The following is a 24005-nucleotide window of genomic DNA, read 5'->3' as shown; positions in this document are numbered from 1 at the left end:
AAGGGGGAGAAGGTCATGGTTAAAGGAGCTAAGGACCTTGCAGGCTTTGCAGAAACCTAAGGCTGTTTCCTGGAGTCCGTGAAATAAGCATAGAGACTCACACAGGAGAGGGAAACACAGTTAAATTTGCATCTTCTGAGGATCCTCTCTGAAGTGTGGTGCATAGGTGAGGAGAACCCAGAAGGCTAATAGTCATGAGCAGAAAACAGACTAATTGTCCTAGTTTTGGCCTGAAACAATGACATCTGATGTTATGATAATATATCATAATAATCTGAACAAAGGAGTGGTATTGCAGTGAACCAAGGAGGTGAATACAAGAGAAAGAAGCCGGCTTCACAGAACTGGTCACAGAGGGGAGGATCATTCTGACTGGGCTTGTGGCACCAGCAAAATGGGGACAGGCATTTTTAAACAACTTGACTGAGGTAAAATTGACAGACCGTAATCTGCGCATGCTTAAAGTGATGACTTTGACAAGTTTTTATAATAGTGTACACCTGTGGAAACATCACTACAATTACAATAGTGAACATACCTACCCCCCCCACCTGTTGCCTTTGCCCTTTTATAATTTTTCTCTGCACACTTAAGTAACTGCTGATCAACTTTCTGATCACGTTAGATTAGGTTGCACTTTCTGGAGTTTATATATATGGAATTATACAGTATGTGCTCTATTCCCTTCCAGCTTTTTATTCAGCTTACTTATTTTGAGATTCAACTGTGTGTGCACATCAATAGTTCCTTCTTATTGCTGAATATTCTCCCATAGCAGGGTCATGCCACATTTTATTTATCCATTTACTGGTGGACAGAAATTTGAATTGTTCTTGTTTTTTGGCTATTACAAACAAAATTACTATGACTTTTGTATGCAAGTCTTTATATGGACATATGCCTTCTTTTGCATAAATGCCTGGGACTAGAATGAGTTGATCATATGGTAAATGTAGGTTCCTTTTCTTTTTAATTGTAATCTTTTCCAAAGTGATTACATTTTGATGAGCAATGTATGAGGGTTCCAGTTTCTGCATATTCCTACCTATCCATATCATGGTTATTTTTTTCTATTTTAGCCATTCTAATAGGTGTATAGTGATACCTCGTTGTGGCTTTAATTTGCATTTCCCTAATGACAAAAGATGTTGAGCATCTTTCACATCTTTATTTGCCATCAGTAAATCTTTTGATGGTGTTTGTTCCAATCTTAGGCCCTTTACTTTTTTAAAAATTTAGGTTGTTTTCTTGTTATTGTACCTGAATGGTTGAATTATATATGGTCAGAGGGAATTGGAATTAAACAACATAGTTTTTTGATGTCAGGAACTTTCTAGATCTTAACTTAGGCATGAGTGGGTGGAGAGGGGTTCATGTTTCATCTAGGTAAATGCTGTGCCAATAAATAAATAAATAAATAAATAAATAAATATATGTTACAGCCCAAAATAATTAATTCTGAACTCATCAAGTTATACATATCTCTGTAACTTTCCAGTGGTAATTTTTCAATAGAAAAAAAAAAATCTAGGGCAGCCCCGGTAGCGCAGCAGTTTAGCGCCGCCTGCAACCCAAGACATGATCCTGGAGTCCCTGGATCGAGTCCCACGTCAGGCTCCCTGCATGGAGCCTGCTTCTCCCTCTGCCTGTGTCTCTGCCTCTCTCTCTCTCTCTCTCTCTCTCTGCATCTCTATGAATAAATAAATAAAATCTTAAAAAAATTTTTTTAAAAATCTACTGGTAATTTAACTTGAGGAATATGATCAAATCAGGCAAAACTGTAGGTAGGCTATGTTGGAGATTTCTATTATATAGCTGAACTCAGATGTCTTCTTAGATCATCAGCATCTATTATATTTTTCCCTGTGTCCTTAGGGTTGTTCACTAGGTATATAGTGCTGATTCAGATCAGCATTTCATGCTTCTTATTATTTTAGCCACCAAAGCTTTGGCTTTTGTTGTTTGTTTATTCTCATCCTATTGTGTAAAAGCCCTATCCCAACTAGGTAACACTGGTATATATACTTCATGCTCTGCTTGCCTCAGCAAGGCACTATCTCATGCCAGTTAAAATGTACACATCTCCAGAAAGCCCTTAGGAAGAAAATTTAATTATAGTAGCAGGCTCATATAGGAGATGGTTTTATGTATAGAATTTTTTTACAATCTTAAACTTGCATCATATGGATGGATGGCTGCCTATATGCAGAGTTCCCTCACATCATAATATTATTGATAATTGCTCTTCTTTATTCTTTCCACTCATCCTGTATCATCAATCCTGGTGGAAGAATAAGGAAATAGAAAAATAGAGTTAGGAGAGGGAGGCAAATTGAATGTAGGGTGGAAGACAGAGATTTTTAATATTTACAGATTTGATATGTATTTGGAACACTTAAAAGAGCAATTTTTATGTAAACTATAAAACTAAAAGCTAGATGCTAGACAACTCCTAGAAAATGAGTAATTGGGAATTTGGGGGGACTAAATTAAATTCTGTCCCCCCCAAAAGATATGTTAGGGTCCTAACAAGTACCTGAGAATTTGATACTTGGGAAAAGAGTTACAGTGGATGAAATTATTTAAGGTGAGGTCATATGGCAGTAGGCTAGGCCCTTAATCCAATATGACTGGTGTCCTTGTAAGAACAGAGAAAAGGATGTGGCGAGAAGCACACACCTATGTGATAAGAGAGACAGATTGGAATAACCCACCTGCAAGGGAAGAAATACCAAGGATGACCAACCACTACCAGAAGGTAGGAAAAGACAAGGAAGGATTCTACCCAGAGTCTTAGAACACAGCCTTCTCAACACCTTGATTTTGGATTTTCAACTTCCAGACTATGGGGACACCCGAGTGGCTCAGTGTTGAGCATCTGCCTTTGGCTCAGGTCAGTGGTCCTGGGGTCCTGAAATTAAGTCCCGCATCAGGCTCCCCACAAGAAGCCTGCTTCTTTTCTCCCTCTGCTTGTGTCTCTGCATCTCTCTCTGTATCTCTCATGAATAAATAAAATCTTAGAGAGAGAGAGGGAGGCCTATTAGTTAATAATAATTGTGAGGACTCGAGGACTAGGTTAGAGATAGGGTGGAGGGATGGAGAGCTGGGCCACCATGGGAGGAATTTTGCGACAAGCCTTGAGGACCACAAGAGGGAGGGAGGGAGAAAGAATGGAAACTGACACCAAGGAATAATTCCCTTCATACACACTTGATGCAAATTCTTCTCTCTTTAGAAAGTGATGTCAAAGGTTGGTGGAGGCATATGAAACTTTTCTCCTCTGGCTCTTTGATGTGCTGTGTATGTCCATCCGTCCTCTCTATTGCCCTACATGCTGGAGTAGAAAGCGCTGGCTGGTCAGTTACTGTGTGGGCTCTGCTGTTTCCAAAATACATAGCTTTCCTTGCTGTGCTGTAGTCTAGTTAAACTCATTCCAACCTCAATAAACAGATAATTAACAACTGAGGCTTATTTTTAGCCCAGGAAATGTGTTAGCCAGGAGAGAGAGTCTGAAAAGCTGTTGTCAGGGAGGCAGAAAGGAGTTCAGTGGCAGGAAAAGAGATTAGTGAGCATAAAGGAAATGACTTTATTCTTGACCTTGAGACTAGGGAGAAAAGCTTGTCTGTTTATAGGATCTAACACATTTGAAGCAAATATAACTTCACTTATATCATCTATGTGTATAAATTGGCAGAGTAGACGAGAGACTGTTCTGTGATATCAACTGTTGTTTCTGGAAAGAAGGCATAAAGACACCCTGTTTTGCAGGGTTTTGTACAATGCAATTTTCTCAGAAACAGGTGCTTGATGTTATGTGAAAAGAGATAGGGAAGAGAAGGGGGGGACGGTAACTATATCCTTTCAGCTCATAAGGGTAATTAGTATTCCTTCCCACTGTATCTCTTTTTTTCCCTTATGGGTTCTTGTTCCAATGGAAGATAGTAGGGCAGATTTTAGTCCTCAGGAAAAGTTTCCCCAGGAGGCTCTGAGTAACAGTGGAACACCCTTTGTGAACATGTCATTCTTCAGTGCAGAAACTGTTGGTGGCTCTGCAGAGACTGGGGAACCAAACCATTGAAAGCTGGCCAGGATGGGGACCAAACTTGCATCTGTTTTCCATCTGCCATTCTCATTATTCACCTACATGATTCACCAGGCAAATGGTGGTTTCTTCAAAACTGTGCAATTTTCTACCTCCATGTCTCTACTCATTTTTAAGAAAACTTTTAGATAGCCACCTAGAAATGACTGGCAGTTTTTCATCTATCTGTCATGATAGTTTAAAACAATCTTTCATATACACCCTGAAGAGGGGTATTTATGAATGGATATGGAATTTCTACCAACTGTTGCCCATTGTGATTTTCATAGAACTAACAATATCTATTGACTCTACCTTCCCATTACCTAAATTGGGTTTTGTTTATTTGCCACATTCAATAATTTAATGTATTCAACATTGGGTTTAGCACCTCCCACCTTATTCCCTTTGCCTCTGCGTTTTCAACTTCCCATTACTGCCCACTCACATCCCAGATCAGTTGCCAAACCCATTTTGAATTTAGGCCCAGAAATGATGTAAGAAGTTAAATCCTGCCCCTGCCTCGCCAACACTATCAGATGGAGTTCAGTTGTCATCTTCCCTTCTGGATATGGAGATGTCGGAAGTGGTGCCCTGGTAGTATGCTTTGAACTATTTCTTGAATCCCAATCTGCAAATGTGTATTTGACATTCACGTCCAAGGAGGGTAATTGGATGATTTGATGATTAGCTAGGAGATTCTTTGAACTTAACAGGGGTTTCTTGGCCAATATAGTCTGCAGAGGACAGGCTATAAAGTTTATCAATCGGTCTTCTTGACTAATCTCAAGACTTTTTGCCAGTGCCTTCTCAGATATGATTAAATTTTTGCTCATTTTTTTACCTTCTAATGAGGCTAGTAAGTCAGTTTGTCAACTATTTGCTTCATTGCTATTACTTTATAGTTAAATAATTATTAGTATCTTCTGAAAGTAAATTCCTGTAGAATCTTTTAAAACTAATCCCCTATTTTGTGACATTATGCTAATTAAAATGAGTTATATAACATGAAAATATATATCAATTGGCATAACTATAATACTCTGAAATTCTGAAAGTGAATAAATATTGTGTGTTTTTGTATAAGAATGTCAGGTGACTGTGTATGGACATGGATATATGTATATATACACATATCCTCATGCATGTAAATATACATGTGGCTGTATGCAGTAATGATAATACCTAGCATTTATTGAACTCTAGTATAATCTAGGAATGTTCTATTCTTCATGTATTAAGTTCAGGTAATTTTATAATAACTTTATGTGATAAGTGTTTCTATTATCCCCATTTTACAGATCAGGAAAAAAGCACACTGAAAATTTAATAATTTATTACCATTCTCACAATCAGGAAATAGCAGATCTAGGATTCAAATCCTCTTAATCACTACAACATCCATATATATATAATATAATGACAATATGATTTGCCATTTGACTTTAGGGTCATGTTGAAGGTAGATTATGATGCATAATCATACCCTATGATGCATAGGGTAAAGATCTGTCAGAAACTAGGTATGAGAAATCTTTTCTTTTAAGATTTTATTTATTTATTCATGAGAGAGACAGAGAGAGGCAGAGACATAGCCAGAGGGAGAAGCAGGTTCCATGCAGGGAGCCTGATGCAGGACTCAATCCTGTGACTCCAGGATCACACCCTGGGCCAAAGGCAGACACTCAACCTCTGAGCCACCCAGGCATCCCAAGAAATCCTCTCTCCTTTTCTGATCCAGGTTCTTCACCATCTGTTCACGTCTTTCCTATTCATTGTGTCCTGATCTGTTTCATGCTGGTCTAGGAACATGCCAGGCAATTGTATGGTGAATTAGTTAGCTCTTATCTTCTGGCTACCATTGAACTATGTTTAGCTTTTCCACCTACACAACAGTTCAGTGATTTGATGGGGAATACTCCCTTAATTTTTTGGTATTTATTTCTGTGATTAGACATTACACTAATCTGCATCATAGAATATGCGCTAGATGTGTGACTTCTATGCACCTGACAAGAAAGGCATCTTCATGAACAAGATTTGCCTGTTCATAATCTCAATAAGAGGACTGACCTTAAGGAAAGCAAAAAATAGAAAAAGTGGAGGACTGGCCTATATTACACAAAAAGTCTTTTTCTATAAAATAGTGGTTCTTATCATTTGTCCTTGGACTAGCAACAGCAACCTCACATGGCCACTTGGTAGAAATGCAAAGTTTAGGGCCTCACCTTGGACCTACTGAATCAGAAGTACTGAGGTGAGGCTCAGGAACATGGGTTTTAACAAGCCTGGAGGCAGTTCTGCTTAGTCGATTGATTTTGAGAACCCTCCACTCTGTGGCTCATTCCCCTCACCCAACTTCTCATACCAGTCGTAGCTGGAGTTAGCTTAAAACAAAGTCCTGCAGACATACACACACCATACACCCAAGCACACCCACTCCCTCACACACAAACTTGCTCCTAGGATTTATAAGTATTCAAATATATTTACAGCAAATTAAAAGTACTCTTTGAGCGTTTATCAGATACAGTGGAGCTAAAGAGAGCTTCCCTAGACACCAAATCCTTTAAACCAGTGTTTATCAAATTTTAACATTCCTAGGAATCACACTGTTAAATGTCAGTCCTATTCAGCAGGTCCAAAGTGGGGCCTAAGATTTTGCACTTCTGGTGAGCTTCCAGTTGATGACGATGTTGCTGGCCTTAGCCCACACTGAGCAGCAAGGAACTAGACTCAACCGTCGCCTCAGTAAAGACCCATGTCTCAAATATGGCTGTGGTTTCCTTATTACTCTATCACTGACATATTCACCATTGATAATGACCTTTTAGCACAGAGGATAGCTCATCTGACCATACCTGTCTCTATCCTCAAGTATCTAGCATGATACTCTGTAAGTCTAAATTAAAATACTTTGCCCTTCTGCTGTGCCTATCAAAATTCTACCTATTATTTCAGATTTAACGTAGAAATTCTGCTCCCTGTCTTCAGTTTTTCCCAGGCTACTTCTTTTTGGTACAATCCCTCCTATACTTTCTACCTATTTTTTAATGCATCACAAAATGCTCTGTATTAGGTTCCTAATCTGTACCGTAAAGTATGTGCTAGATGTGTGACTTCTATGCATCTGATGGCAAAGGCATCTTTGCTGAACTAAGTTTGCCTGTTCATAACCTCAATAAAAAGACTGACCTTGGGGAGCCTGGGTGGCTCAGTGATTGAGTATTTGTCTTTGGCTCAAGTGGTGATCCTGGGGTCCTGGGATCGAATCCTGCATCAGGCTCTCTGCAGGGAGCCTACTTCTCACTCTGCCTGTGTCTCTGCCTCTCTCTGTGTCTCTCATGAGTAAATAAATAAAATCTTTTAAAAAAAGGGAAAAAAAGACTGACCTTAAGTGAGGAAAAAAGAACAAATAGAAAAATAGAAAAAATTAGAATAACTGGTAGACTGGTCACATGATCAGTCCCCAACGTATGTTGAGTTCTCAGAAGACAAATGTGTCTGGTTCTTACAGATCTCAGTCATCTCCCCATTTATCTAGCCAATGTCCAACTCCTAGATGAGGTTATTGTTTTAATTAAATTAGAGAGGACCAGGTGAAAACGATGTTGATTAATAAAGTAACAGCGTCTGATTAGTTATGCAGTATGGCTGTGCTCCAAGAGACCAGAATGGCTTTAATTAGGAACACAACTAGAGCTATCTCTAAGAAACAGGGAGAGGCCCAGATGGTTAAAGGGCATTGGGAGCTGTAAAGGAAATTAGGGATTGAAGTTGAAGAAAGCGTTTTTTTAGCTATGGACAAAATAATTCCCTAAAGCTCCTTGGCCTACAAATAATCCTTAAACCCTGCCTGCTATCAGTATTACAAAATGAGCTATTGAAAAGCATTCCTGGGCAGAGGAAATAAAACCCCAAAGGGTATAGATTATTTTTTTAATTGCTCAGAAACAAACATTAAGACCCAGAGGAAACTGTAGTCCTTTTTAAGCAAGGAAACCAGATTGCCTGTATGTAAATCACTATGATACATTCAACTCAAAAGTTTCAACTGTCTGGAGACTCAACTCAACTCAGACTGTCATATAACTATCCGACTTAGCCAAGATGCATGAAGTTGCCAGGCTGGTAGTCCCCAGAATTTAGATTTTGCTTGGATAGAGAATATGGCTGCAGTCTGAATCTTGGATACAAACTTTTAAACTAGAAAAAATATTTAAAAACTAAAAAGATAAAGAAAGGACAAATACCAAGTAAATCTGCTCAATTGTTATTTTAATGACTAGGGCTCCATTAATTTTGGAACTCCCTTCTGTTGATTATGTCCACATCCAATTAAGATTTAATTCCTCCCCATGCAGCAGTGAGGTTTCCTGTTTCTTTGGTTTTAGTGTTTAGGTTTTTTATGTTTTTACTTTGTAGCTTTATCCTTTCTCTTGATCATTTTTTTGTTTCCTTTATGGCATTGAGTGTTATAATATTTTGAGTAGTAGTTTTAAAATCATTAATACTGAATCTCTCTTTATTTATAAAAATTAAGTTTCAGTAATCTTTACAGTTTTTTAATATTTTGAATTCCATGACTCAGTGATTCTATAAATAATCATGAGATCAGACTTTTGAAACTTTTTTAAAGGTTATTGAAAGGAGGGGTAGAAAGATTTTCTTTTTGTGTGTGTCTTTTATAAATGCATGGCACAAATGTGAATTTGAATTTTCCTAATGTTTTAATATGAATTTTAATGTGATGGCAGGAATTGTGCTAGAATTGGCCAACAACTGTAGGGAGAAGAAAGGCTGTAATACAGTGTGTCTGAAGAGTTACCCAACTTCCCCCAGTACTGGGAAGTTACTTCCTGTGACTCAATGTGCCATAGAAAGATGATGTAGGGTAGGTGGGAGCTAAGGGCTCCCAGGATGTCACAGGCAATATGATGACCCATCTTGAAAGTACTTTGTTGAAATGAGCCAGTGGTAGGCGTCGGAGATAGGATGGCTCTTCTCTGAGGGTGACGTTCAGAAGTAGTTGGAGTAAAGTGGAGTGTTCTTCTAAATAATCCAAATAAACCGAGACACTAGGAATGGAAAAAAAAGAGAGAAAGAAAGACAGGAAGGAGGGGACAAAGAAGAAATGAAGTACACAGTGAAGCATGAAGGAAAGAAAAAAGAATGGAAGGAAGAAGGGACACATGAGTTAATGAAATGTTTTAATCCACGTTGGCAATTAAAGACTAAAAAATCTTGTAATATAGAAGTTTAATTTTTTAAATCCTTATTTTGGTAACCACTATGAAACCCATTTTTTTTTTCATGGAAAATTTATTAATTAATACCATACAATTTGGAGAATGTGGGTATAGACATATAGTGAACAGTGTAGTAGAAAGAGAATGTAAAACCATTGTGAGGACATTTAGATTTATAGTGATTCTTAGGAATACTTTTTGGGTTATTTCAATCCTATGATTATTACAGATTTGTAGTCAAATAATATCCACATCTGGGGAAACTTGTATGTTATACACACTCAGTCTTGCTCTTTTGTACTCCTGTCTTTGTTCTTTATCTCTATATAAGCCTCACTGTGTCTGTGTTTAGTAGAAAATCAGGTACACTCTTTGTTTACTAAGCACATATGTGTACTTTCCAATAATCAAAGAAAAAAAAACTTTTAAGAAAAAAGCATTAGTAAAAATTAAGGCTGGCCTAGTGCTTGGCAATGACAGGTGTTCTAGAGGACTAAATAATTTGCTTCCTGTAGGTAATTTAATACAGTCTATATGTGTGTGTTAGGCAACAGAAGTATTTCTCCAGGCAAACCTTAAATGCTCCTTAAAAAGTTATTTGTTCAGTTGTTCTGAGGTATCTCATGCTGGAATGAGATTTTGGCCAGAAAGGGCAGAGGTCATTAGTTCTAGAATTTACCCAGATCATGTTGAACAAAGTACATACTTTTTTTTTTTTTTTTACCTCTTCTGCATGTTTTAAGTATGTTTTTGTTTTTAAAGATTTTATTTGAGAGAGAAAGAGAGAGCGAGATAGCGAGCATGAGCAGTGAGGAGAGAGAAGCAGGCTCCCCTTTGAGCAGGGAACCCAATGTAGGGCTCAATCCCAGGACCTGAGATCATGACTTGAGCCAAAGCAGATGCTTAACTGACTAAGTCACCCAGGTGCCCCTTAAATATGTTATTCTACTTAGCCCCTTATTGTATTTCTTTAATTTGTGAGGATCAGTGAGATATTATAGCAACTGCTTGTTAGATCTTGAATTTTCTTAACTCCCCTTTATTAAGGCCTTTTAGCTGTGCTAAGTTCTAATAGTATGAGGAGTGTTTTATATGAAAAACCAGAAAGAAGATGATAGATTGATTTGCTTATAAAATGCTAATGGGAAGGATTGTGTATGTGTGTTGGAGGGGCAACTCTTAAAAAGAACAAGGCTTGTTAATAACTTACATCACTCTTTGCCATTACTCTGCCGATATATCAGCAAGAACTCTATTTTTAGCTTTCTAATACCTGACTTTGGCCAGAAAAATAGGCAAGGACTGTGTTAAGAAAAGCTATTCTTTGGATTATAAAATTCTATTTTACTAATTACTTACAAAGTAATAAAGATAGCCCACATCATCCAACTCTTAAAGAAATGCAGTATTATTTTATCTGTATTTACTTAACCTATTATTATAAATCTAATTCAACTTAATTACTCATTTCTTTGCTCACTATGTCCTTTGATGAGTAGGGTGTCCAAGACAAGGTTATGAGAAATAGTTGCATGAGAAATCATTTCATGTCCAGTCCATATGTTTAAATTGATCTTTTAGTCAATCATCCTCTCTCTCCTATTACTCTCAAACAGCTTTTAGTTTGTGATAATCAAAGCTCTTTATGTGAACTTTGGGATTTTTTGCTTGCTCACCATCAAAAAAGAGTAGGAGCAAAGTCTTGTCTAAAGAAAGTACACACAGGCTAAGGCTGAAGAAGAAAAATGATGCCAACAGAATTTTCTTAAATTCCTTTCAAGAAACTAAAGCTTCTATAACAGTCAGTCTGCCCATAGGGCATCCCTTAAATACTTCCTGCTAGGGTATGCTCTCTCTCTTCCACTATACCTTATACCTTGCCTTTAATTGCTTTCTCCTCTCCTCTGTTTATACAAACCTGCCCCTTCAGAGCCCACATCTACTGGGAAGCATTCTTGTACCATTCCATCTGGAAGAAATAACTTCCTTTGAATTTATATAATGCCTAGCTGTGAGTCCCAGTGAGAAAGGTAGTGTGCAGAAAAAAATCCTGGACCAGTTGGTCAAATATTTTATCATTTACTAGAAATGCAACCTTTTTTTTTTTTTTTTTTACTTATGATAGGCACACAGTAAGAGAAAGAGAGAGAGAGAGAGGCAGAGACACAGGCAGAGGGAGAAGCAGGCTCCATGCACCGGGAGCCCGATGTGGGATTCGATCCCGGGTCTCCAGGATCACGCCCTGGGCCAAAGGCAGGCGCCAAACCGCTGCGCCACCCAGGGATCCCCTAGAAATGTAACCTTAAGTAAATTTACTAACCTCTCATAAAACCCTCTATCCTCATCCTTAAAAGAGAGTGAGGTCTATGCTATATCTCCAACATGTTGTCAGGATAAAATGATGTTAATGTTTGTGAAATGTTTGGCATATGGTAATTGATTATTCTTAGGCAAAGTATTTGTTTTATTTCCACCAAATTCAGCTGTGATGATTTATATCGTGGTAATCCTAATACGCTTTCATGTATGTTTTTTTTATTGCCCCAACTCAATTAAAAGTATATTTACTTTTTCTGATGGTGAAAGTAGTGTTTATCATAGAAAATGTTAAAAATATACCGAAATATAAAAATGAAAATCTAATGTAATGTCATAACCGGAAAATAACCAGTAAGCCAAGAAATAACCACTATTAACATCTTTTCTTGTGCAATGTATAATATATATATGGCAGTTCTTATGTATGTATGTATATGTGAGTGCCTTTGTACACAACTTTGCTCACTTATCAGTGTATCCTATGAATATTCCTGTTCTCCAGCTGTATTTTTACTTACTCAAGTACAACCATGATTTCTGTTACGTCTGGCTAAGCACATAGCACTACACCTTGGGTATAAAATGTTAAATAAATGGGTTTTATTCACAGAATGATTTAAAGGATTTTATTATTGTTTATAAAGTGATTATTTTTTTTAGATTTTATTTTTTTAAGTCATCTCTATACCCACAGTGGGGCTCAAACTCCTAACCCCAAGGTCAAGAGTCACACACTGTACCAAATAAGCCAGCCAGGCACCCAGTATAAAGTTATGTAAAGCAGGACTGGTGACTTTAAGGATAAATCTGTGGTCTTACTGATAAACTGAAGCCACCTCATGTAACACTGACTCTTCCTTTTCGCTTCCTTTCTGTTTAGTTTGTTGCTCAACCCAATTGTCAACAACTGCTTGCGTCTCGCTGGTACGATGAGTTCCCAGGCTGGAGGAGACGACACTGGGCGGTGAAGATGGTGACATGTTTCATAATAGGACTTCTTTTTCCCGTCTTCTCTGTGTGCTACCTTATAGCTCCTAAAAGCCCACTGGGACTGTTCATCAGAAAGCCATTTATCAAGTTCATCTGCCATACAGCGTCCTATTTGACTTTTTTGTTCCTGCTGCTGCTTGCCTCTCAGCACATCGACAGGTCAGACTTGAACAGGCAAGGTCCACCACCAACCATCGTCGAGTGGATGATATTACCGTGGGTCCTGGGTAAATGTGTTACTATAGAAAATATAATAAAACCGTGTTGCTGCCATGGAATTTCATTGCCCAGTAAAGAATATTCATTAAAGTCTTGGATGTAGGAATATTTAAAGCAGGTTCTGATTACTGTAGCTTGAAGACCTGATCCCCAAAGCTAAATAAATACTTTGCAAGTTGTGGGGGACTTGCCCCCAGATGCAGCCTATGAAATGTAGCCATAGGTTTTAGGATTCTTGATTTTAATGACTTCACATCCTATGAATGATTTTCTGGGTTTGTTTGTTTGCTTGTTTGTATGCTTGTCTTTTAAAGACTCTCAACATAGCTGATTGTTCTAATTTTCTTAATAGGTACGCATTCTAAAAGACAAATAGAAATCACTCTGCAGAATTAGTAATTCTATACATAAAGTAACTGTGACGATTCTTTAAAATCAATCCATTTAAGTTTGTTTTTGAAATTTTATATTTAGTCAAAATAAGGGGAAATTAAACACTGGGACATCCTCTAATCTCTCTCTCTTCTTTCCGAAGAAGGAAAAATGTTTTGGGATCTTCAGCAAATCATGGTAAGGTAGAGAACCTTAAAGTAGCTGGTTAAAAGCTTTGTTTTCCTCCTTTCTTGTTATGGAAGCCATAGTTAAAATTTACATTTTAATCATTCTTTCCTCTATCCTACTGTGGTTTGCTGAGAAATCACATTTTCTCAATTTAGCCCATCATCTTAAACCTCTCTCGTATATCCATCTCATCATTTAGTAATTGGAAATACGTGAAAATTTCATGATTCACAGTCTCAGAAGATCAGTTTGGCTTAACTGTCAAAACTACTGGTGATACTGTAACATTACTGGAAAAAGCAGGAAAAAAAAGGACTGACTGTATCTGAATCTGAGATAGATAACAAACACTCTTCGATTGTAAAGATTATGAATACTCTAAGTACTGACAATAAGGAAAGTTTATAGTAAAGAGATTTGATGTTTTCCAAATGTCCTGGAAATGAATAGCTTCTTAAGTGAACTGCAAAATAGAACAGATTCTCATTAATCTGACATGTGTAAAGTGTGATTTTGCTTAAATTAGAAGAAAGGTTTAAATAACCTGTGTCCTTTTTGCATAAAATGATTATGACATTGCAGTTGATATTCAGTATGAAAAAAGGACCCTGCCTATTCTCATTTAAATGAAATATCTCACATTAGGAATACGTTCTTTATGGAGTTATCTCTATAGAAAATTTCTTGGAAACAATTCTTTTTTTTTTTTTTTTAAGATTTTATTTATTTATTAAAGAGACACAGAGACAGAGAGAGGCAGAGACAGGCAGAGGGAGAAGCAGGCTCCATGTAGGAAGTCCGATGTGGGACTGGATCCCGGGACTCCAAGATCACGCTCTGGGCCGAAGGCAGACGCTAAACCGCCTAGCCACCCAGGCGTCCCATCTTGGAAACAATTCTTAAGGAAGCATTGAGGAGGCTGAAGTTTCCATTTGGGTAACTTATATGAATGTCTAAAAATTCTGGTATTCCAAGTGAAAAACAGAATATTTAATTTTGAAAAATACTATAAATACAATGCCACATATGCAGATATAGCATTTCTAGACTTTCCTGTATGCAAGTAATGAAAACATGTAGAGTACTTTCAATGTAGTGCATACAGTGCAGGGTGATAGTGATACAAAAGTAGAAGGAGAAGAAGAAGGAGAAAGTCCTTACCTTTATGAAGTTTAAATTTTACTAGAGGAACTAGATAGATAATAAACAATGAGATAGGTTGCTTAATGTCAGAAAATGGTAAATAATATTAAAAAATAGAAATTTCAAGCCTTTAGTAACTCGTACAATTAAGAGTCATTGGCTGCCTCCTACTTGCAAAACTTGTAATAGAATTTTCCTTGCAAGTTGGCTAGAAATCATATCCAAACCACAGCTGAATGGTTGAATAAGGTACACATTTAATTGTGATAATTAAAATTCCAGCCTAGAGAAATATAAGGCAACATTTCCTAAAGATATCTGACTTCAGGGAGTTAATTTATCTGGGAATTTTTAGGATTAAAAGAGTTTTCTAGAATAAAAAATATACATGAATGATCCTCTTGCCTAAAGAGAATTTTCTACATCAAATATATCTGTCAAAACAGTATATTATTCGTCAAAGCTGATGAATTCTAAATGCCTCCCATCTAATACTGAGTGCAGTGTTTTACTAGATTCGTGATTATAAGGGGGTAGTCACTATGTTATTGGGCTCTTGTAGAAAACGCATTGCATTTGAATATATTGTGAGTTGTCACAACCTCTCAGGGTTTTCAATATCTTCATCAATAAAATGAAAGATTTAGAGTCCCATTGAGTCCTAGTGTCTTGTGCTAGGGGGCAGTCATTATTAGGGCAGAGAAAAATTGGTCTTTTTTTTGACAGGGTGTGGGGGTGGAGTAGGGGGTGGGGAGAAGGATAAAGACAACAAGGTAGGAATGCTATAACCTTTTACCAAAAGTGTGCTATAGACAAAAAGGCCAGGTCCGATTTGATAACTTTATCAATGAACCTTTTATCTTGTCTCACTTAACACCGCTCTCTGACCAAGTAAAATGTCAAACATTTCACAGTCCCCCTCCATTGTGAAGTTCTAGATTTATGTAACAAGACCGAACAACTTAACAGAGGAGAAGAGTGTGGCTTACAAACGTGTTCCTCATACTGTTAATTTTCCTGGTGATAGATTGAAGCTCTATGCAGGGGTTTTTCCCAAGGCTTCTCGAACTGGCTTAGATTTCAGCCCGTGTCACCCTGTGAGCTACTTATTCTGTAAAGAAATACTTTTTTTCATTCCTACTAAATTTACTTTCCTTCCCTTTTCAGGGATGTTTCCCAGACCTCTGATACCATAATTTACAAGAAACGATTACTTTCATACCTCCCATTTTTTTTATCCTGACAAAAAGACTTTTGATGTATTCACTTTACATATTCATATCGCAAATCTTAACTTTTCCTGAGTCAAAACTTTTTCTAACTGTAAAGTCTAATCTCTCAAATCAATCCCTTTATGTTTAAGAAGTATGGTTTTCCTTCAGAATTTCTGTTCTTTCATACACTTTGCTGTGTTTCAACGATATGAACTTATTTGGTATGACAGATCCAGATGTCTTGTGACTTAGTACTGTGGCAGAATAACGTTTCCCGGTTATTTTCAATATCTTTTCTGTGGAAGGTCAACATCCTGTTGACTATTTCAATGGAAGTCTATCGAGTTTTATATCTTTAGAAAACAGTCTGCAACGACCCTTGTATTCTTCCATTGTGGTGCCATTGATACACTGTAACTCATCTCTTGCAAAGCTTTTTGAATGATTTTTCCTTCAGACTTTCTTTTATTGAAGGCTATTGACTGTTTTTTCTCCCATCAAACAACTACAAGAGATCTTAACAGATGTCTGCTGTGGAGATAAACTTTAGCATATTAAGCAAATCTGAAAGCCTCCTGCAGGGGTCAAATTTAGGATTCAGTCATCTTGAGATACAGTCCTAATCAAAAGAGAAAACTAATCACAGATAATTCAGTTAGAACTATCTCGATAGATAGGTAGATACTAGACAGATAGACACCAATATACTCCTCAGACTGTCAAATTACCCATTTAAACTAGAGTAAAAAGTGAAACAATTGTTCTATCAAGCAAGCATACAAGTCTCATGACAGCTATATTTTTCAAGTGTCTGAGAAAAAGTATCATTGGAAAGACTGAGCAATGGATTAAACGGAGCCTGGGGCCAGATTAGAGACCTGGTTTCTTCTATGTGCTGCTGTGCCATGACCCTGAGGCTCTTAATTTTTTCAGGGTTTGATTTTTCACATAGAATATCAGAGATAAGAAATGAATATTCATGTCAGAAGTTCCCTTTTACATAAAACTTATACGCAAACTAAATATTGTATGTTATATTTAGCAGCATTTTTATCTCAAATAGATGTCATTTGTTTCCTGAAGGTAATATGGAGTAAAATAGGAGAAAAAAACCTTTTGAATGCTAATTTTTAAGGCCTTCCTCAAAACCAGTTTTGATTTTTCTATAGATCCATTATAATTCAACTGTAACAATCAAACCTGTGTCAAAGCTTATTCCGTATAAAAAAAGTATGTGCATAGATACATATATACGTATCTATGCGTGTGTGTGTGTGTGTGTGAAATATCAAGAGGTAGACTTGCTGTAAGCTTAGCAAAAAGACCGATGAAACTGACATTTTTCAAAAAAGTAGAATGTTAATGAGGGCTACCATATTAATAAAGCAGGAAATACTTTGTTCTCAATGAGAAGAAAAAATGTCTGCTGCAGTGACTTGATATTATGTGTGTGCCTAAGAATATGCCATAATTATGTAGTATATAAATCTATGCACACTGAGCATGATAAGGAGAAGGGTGAACTGAGGAAAAGATGTATCATAGGAAGAAATCTGAGCTCTGTTAAAAATAGCTTCTAGTGAATTCCTAGGCATAAACTAAGAATTGCTCATAATATCCGGATTATACATCTTGCCCATAACACATACTTATTTGACAAATTTTCTCTAACAAAATTGGTTTCTCATTTCCATGATTTATTTTATATTTTTATCTTTTAAAGGGTTGATATTAACAAATCTGAACATTTCAATAAGGCCTGCCAAATTGCGAATAGAGAAAGAAAACTTGTGATCACATTCTCGTCTGGATAAAGACTAAGAGAGACAAGCAATTCTATATATGTATATTCTTCCTTTTTGTGACCATTTCTACATCTTTTGTCTAATAGGCATTGAGATCATTAGATTTCAGATACTTATACTCTCAGCCTCACCCCTGAATTACCCATCTTCTCAAACAGCCCCCCAAAGATATTCTTGGGTTATAAGAAACAAGTCTGTAGTTTCTGCCTGCTCTCTTCCTTGGCAAGGTGCTCTAACCACTTCAGCAAACTGGCTGCAGACACATGTCGACCCCCAAATATGGCTGCAGAACATCCATCTATTAATCTAAAGAGACATTTTAATTTTCAGGAGAACCAGATAATCATTGTAGTATGACATATAATCATAATTGTCCTTTCTTATCTGTGGGGGAAAAAAGTTTAAGGGCACCTCTACCAAGACTTACCGAGATGTATCAAGACTAACACAGATTTCAAACAATGAAATATTTATGTAGATTTACATTGTTGTGCACTTACTATTGCTGGCCAAATGACTTCTTTATCAGAGAGAATATTAAGTATTTTAGGTCATGACAGTGCAGTACATATCTGGTACCCAAAAGTGGTATCAGCACGCTTTGAGAGAATATTTGGCAACATGATTTAGACGGTTCAAGGGAAGGGGGAAAAGTAGGGAAAGGAAAGTAGATAATGAAGGGAAGTCAAAGAGACGAGAGGGACATCGAAGTGATTTTTGTGAGTTCAGAGTAACAGTAACAGTGGTAGGGACAGTGGTAATAGAAGAAACTAAGAATATATGCACTGTGCTAAATGATGGAGAGTGTGTTCTCATCTGAATTTCATAGTAACTCCACTCTGTTGAATCATTATAAATGTTATTAGTGTCTCATTTGGTAGAGATGGAATAGGCATAGAGAGATTAGATCATTTGCCCAGGATCAGGAGCTAACAAATGGTAGCCACTCGATTCATACTTCAGTTGGTGTAATTCCAGAGCTAGAACCTCTATCTCCCATAAGTACGCCCCCCAAAATTTGAGAAGTAGGATTTGGGGGAGGAGCAAAACCAGCCCAAGAATTCAAGACTCCTTGGCTTATTTGTTCTTTTTCTTAAATTCCACATATGTATGAAATCATATGGGATTTGTATCTAACTTTTTCGCTTAGCATTATACTCTCTAGATCCATCCATGTTGTTGCAAATGGCAAAATTTCACTCCTTTTATGGCTGAGTAATACTCTTGCACACATACACAGCACATCTTTATCCATTCATCTGCCAATGGACAGCTTGGGCTACTTCCATAATATGGCTATTATAAATAGTGCTACAATAAACACATGGGTGCACATATCCTTTTGAATTAGTGTTTTCATATTCTTTGGGTAAATACCTAGTAGTCGAATTACTGGATATTTGGTAATTCTATTTTTAAGTTTTTGGAGAATCTTTATACTGTGTTCCATCGTGGCTACACCAGTTTGCATTCTCACCAGCAGTGCAAGAGGGTTCCTTTTTCCCACATTTTTGCCAACACCTGTTGTTTCTTGTGTTTTTTATTTTACCCATTCTGACGGGTGTGAGGTGATATCTTATTGTGGTTTTGACTTGCATTTTCCTGATGATGAGTGATGTTGAGCATCTCTTGGGCATCTGGATGTCTTCTTTGGAGAAATGACTGTTCATGTCTTCTGCCTACTTTAAAAAAACTGGATTATTTGTTTTTTGGGTGTTGAGCTGTATAAGTTCTTTATATATTTTGGATACTCACCCTTTATCAGATACATTTCTTGCAAATATCTTCTCCCATTCAGTAGGTTGTCTTTAGTTTTGTTGTTTCCTCTGTTGTGCAGAAGCTTTTTATTTTGATGTAGTCCCAATAGTTTGTTTTTGCTTTTGTTTCCCTTGCTTTGGGAGACATAGCTAGAAAGATATTATGTCTTATGTCAGAGAAATTAGTGTCACATAGGTCTTTAAATCCATACTGAGCTAATTTTTGTGTATGGGGTAAGAAAATTGTCCAGTTTCATCCTTTTGCATGTTTCACTGTCCCGTTAAGTCAGTGTTTCTTGAAGTATCAGCCCACTAAAATCATAATCATTGTAAACTTCTATAGAAAAAAATAGATTTTGAATTCTCTCTGTAGGGATCCCTGGGTGGTGCAGCGGTTTAGCGCCTGCCTTTGGCCCAGGGCACGATCCTGGAGACCCGGGATCGAATCCCACATCGGGCTCCCGGTGCTTGGAGCCTGCTTCTCCCTCTGCCTGTGTCTCTGCCTCTCTCTCTCTCTCTCTCTCTGTGTGACTATCATAAATTTAAAAAACAAAATGAATTATCTCTGTAGTGGATTAATTTGGATATTCCAGAGGTCTTTAAACATTTGAGATTTGAGATTTGAGGGGCTGTTTGAGATTGAGAAACAATTCTGGAAGCAAAATTTCATGGGAATTATGTATTCGTGTAAAAGCTTTCTAAGGAGTCTCATCTCATTAGAACGTAAACACAAAATGGTTTTACATCTTCTGATCACTCTCCCTACCTGCTCTATACCAGATGTCCTTTTCCTGTACCTTGATATGTCTAGTAGACATCAAGTTCCTGAAACTTTTGAGTGATTAAAAAGTAGTCCCAGTTCAGTTTAAAACTTGAGTCTTATCAGTTTAAGAAGGTCTGGCCCATGGCTCAGAGGCCCTAGAATTGTCCATCATTTGCTTATCATTCAACTCCAACACGGGAATGTAAAAAGGGACACAAACTGTTCATGTTCTCCTCTTTGGTGGCCACAGGGTAGAGGGATGATAAGAAAATTTCCAAGTTTTCATTACTTCACTGGAACCCTGGTCACAGCTCTTCTCTGTTGGTTGTGTGCATCTCTGGCTGATACTGTGTAAGCAGTAGGACAGGCCATTACTCCTGACTTTTCCTGATGGGTGCCTGAGTGTTCTTTAGAGGGCCCTGTGTGCCTCCACCTTGCACAGTTCTCTGGATGCACGATACAGCTCTACTTGACATCTTCCGGTCCTTCAACACTTGTAACCAGTGGTTGGCTCCTTTTGGGGTCCTGTGCCCCTGGCAAGGACAGGAGGCAAGATTGATAAAGGCTCAGCTTCTTCCTGTGATAAGCTAAGCACTCACTTCCCAGGAGCATCACAAAACCTTGCCATATCTGATGGCATGGGGTCAGGTTGTTGCCAGCTGCCCTACTGCCGAAACATACTATCTATTTTCTGTGATGACCTAGACCCAGAGAGAGATGAGCAAGCCAATTGCCTGAGCAGACTCTCCAGCAGGGATTGAGATGCCAGTTTTTCCTTGTAGAAACCCCCCTCAAATTTATGAGGGATTTTTCTCAAAGTCTTCTTCACTTGATTTAGGGAGTGGTAGTGCTGGTGAGCAGTCACCTTCATCTCTCCATCTGGTATTCCTAATAAGCACAAAAACTGTAAGGCCCTGACTTCTTGGCTGTCTTGCTACCTATTCCTAGTGTTCTCTTGGTATAGACCATGGGGTTGGAGAGCCAGGTGGCTGGTAACTGATATGGTCTTAATGCCTCTTCATAAGCCCTAACGGGGTTACAGCAGAACGTGAGTCTTTACTGAATAAGATAACTACATTAAGATTTTTTCTAAGCAAAAGCAAAATTTTCAGAGGAGACCACTTTTTTGTACCCTGATTTGGGAACAAAAACAAAAAAACAAAAGCAAAACTGAAAAGAAACCTCCAGCAGGGGGGAATTCTTTTCTTGTTTTCTTTTTACCTACCTTGATTTGGTGCCACAGCATAGAACTCAGTGTTCTATTAAGAGATTTCCAAGGTCAGATCCCTGGACTAGCTCTTGGGCTGCCATAACAAGCCCCTGGAGGTTGCTGTAGGTGAAAAGGTAACTCACTTTTTGTTGGGGGTTATTTATTCATTGCATAAATACTGACAGCAAGAAAAGACAAGACGAGAGAGGTCTGTTCACAGAGTCACACCTTTCTCACCTGATGTCGGGGCTGTTAAATGTGGTGTCTGAAGCCTGCCTACCTCATCTTATCTTCATAGCTGGCTTCACAGGATAGGATATAATCGAGAACTCAGATATCCCTGGAGAAAATTGTTTTGGGAAAGGTAGAAAAAAAATACACTAAAAACTTCCAGGCATCTACAAATATCTTTCAAAGGAAGTTCTCTGACTCATTTGCACTATGATCTTTGCTTTGCTGGTCCCCACAGTCATGACATCCATGCTTGTAATTAGACCTCCTCCGTGACTCTGAGAAATCATGTCATCTGTTTATAAACAGCAAGAGCAATTTTGAAATGTTCCCATTGTGGGAACAGGACAAACATTTTGTGACAGAAGCTCCCTGAAGCTTTGTTCTCTTCAGACTAGTTACCACAAATAGTTGATCTGGATGCATATCTCAGCCAGTTAATAGCACCCTCTAGCTTTTCTAAAAGCTTGTTTCTTCATATATTTCAGTGAGTGTTACCAGAGCAGAGGAAACTTGGTATTTCACTGACGTGCTCATAAGAAACAGAAATCAATAGCTATCAAGTGCGTGTGTGGTGGCTAGAGCTATATGAGGTGCTCCTCCTCTCCAAGAATGCAAGATCTCAAACTCTGTTAGCCAACAAGCACTGGCTGACAGCACAGGTTAAAAAACGATGGTATGAACCCTCAGTTTCATCAGGATGTCCGCTTTTTCCACACAACTGTGACTTACAAAGATCAGAAGTGAAAGAGTATTTTTGTGTGATGCAGAAAAGTCAGATTTAATGTCTACTCTTTGAACTCCAAAAGAATTGTAGTATCTCTGTGAGTGTTTGCTGCTCTCCTTAGAAAGCCTCAGAGGTCATCTAGTCCAGACTTTAATGAAAGTGCCATCTTCTTGAACCCATCTAACAGGAACAGAGTCTGCTCAGATATTAAGGAACTTCAGGTTAAAATGTTGCTTTGTACTGAGCTCATAACAGGTTCTTTTTTTCTTAAGATTTTATTTAGTTATTTGACAGAGAAAGAGCACAAACAGGGGGAGCAGAAGGCAGAGAGAGAGGGAGAAGCAGACTCCCTGCTGAGCAGGGAGCCCGATGCAGGGCTCCATCCCAGGGTCCTGGGATCATGACCTGAGCCTAAGGCAGATGCTTCTGAGCCATCCAGGCGCCCCTCATAACTAGTTCTTTGTAAGTGCTTCCCCATTGCTTATTCCCTTACATAATTGTTCATAAACTATTTGAAGTTGCCTATTTTGGTGGCTGTTCACATTTGGCTTTACAGTTTGGTAAAAGCGAGAGAGCTAACAATTTATCAATAAAGGAAAATAAGACATAAACACTCTGGCTAGTTAGCAGATATTTAAAACACATTTGATTTTATAATACATTCAAATTTGAAAACAACAATCACAAATTCATATAATTAGAATGCTCTTTAGATATCAGATAGAACAGGTTTGCACCTACTTCTAGAATTTCTCTGGGGCTTGAGTAATGGAAGACATTGCAGGCTCTGGATTGGAATCTTGACCCCACAGGTTATCCTTTCCAGTTCTGGAACAACTCTGTCAGAGAATTCTTCCTTATGTCAGGCAAGAAGGTTTCTCTCTATAATTTTCATATAAAAGATCCAGTTTGTGTTTTTTGAGCAGACCAAAGCAAGCTATGTCCTCTAGTCCAAGACAGTTTTTAGTGTTTCATGGAAGCTATTGTGACTTGTGACTGATTTTAGTAAAATTTGGTAATCCAGACTGTAAGAAGTAATGTCTGGCTATTCATAGCATTTGGAGAAGATGGTAGGATATGTATGATTGTTGATTCCATATATAGACTTCTGTGTATAATCCAAACCTCTTTTTTTTTTTTCAAAATGAGATAATGAATACTAGAACACTATTAGCTAAGATTACAAAGCTGATTACCAGTTGAGCTGAGCCTAGCACCCTACCTGATACAGTCCAATTCTTACCTCTGGTGAAAATTCACTTGAAATGCACTTGTTCAATTAATGATAGCAGTGCACACATCTTCTCATCTCTGGAAATTGGTAAAGTTTCCAATAAAACAAAACAAATAAGCCACATTGTGAAATCTCAAAGATAAGAAAATGTTGTCTAAGAGCACTGTATAAGGAGATTGATTTCTGGTTTCTTTATCAGCTGGTAGTGGAGCACGAGCTACACTGTCTCTTTTGGCCTTAGTTTTCTCAAGTAGGTTGTGGGTGTTTGCTGGCTTCTGAGTCTGTCCCTAGCTAGGCTCAGTAGGAAGAAGCACCACAGATGAGGGTGTGGGGGTTTCCAGTGTACCTAGCATTTTTCCTCATTGAATAATATAAATTATAAGTTTCCCACAAGCTCTAAAATCAGAGCATGCATGCATGCATCATATCCTACTCAGGTCTGTTATACTTCTTTCTTCAAAATGGAGGCAGTGATCATTATCATCTCCCCAGTTATACCTCA

At 37.8% G+C, this 24005-nt stretch overlaps 1 protein-coding gene across 6 annotated transcripts in view; it reads left to right on the top strand.

The window, feature by feature from the left end:
- Positions 1–24005, top strand: part of TRPC4 (transient receptor potential cation channel subfamily C member 4) — a 205142-nt gene that overhangs the window by 136812 nt on the left and 44325 nt on the right. For all 6 annotated transcript variants that reach the window (XM_041766325.1, XM_041766324.1, XM_041766323.1 and 3 more), the window contains exon 4: positions 12530–12866. In XM_041766325.1, the coding sequence (XP_041622259.1) occupies positions 12530–12866 (337 nt within the window). The remainder of the gene's footprint in view (positions 1–12529; positions 12867–24005) is intronic.

The sequence above is a fragment of the Vulpes lagopus genome, chromosome 8 (genome assembly GCF_018345385.1).
Source record: "Vulpes lagopus strain Blue_001 chromosome 8, ASM1834538v1, whole genome shotgun sequence".
In the NCBI taxonomy this organism is placed as follows: Eukaryota; Metazoa; Chordata; class Mammalia; order Carnivora; family Canidae; genus Vulpes; species Vulpes lagopus.
The sequence above is the reverse complement of the archived record's forward strand: the minus strand, read 5'-3'. Positions and strand labels throughout refer to the sequence as shown.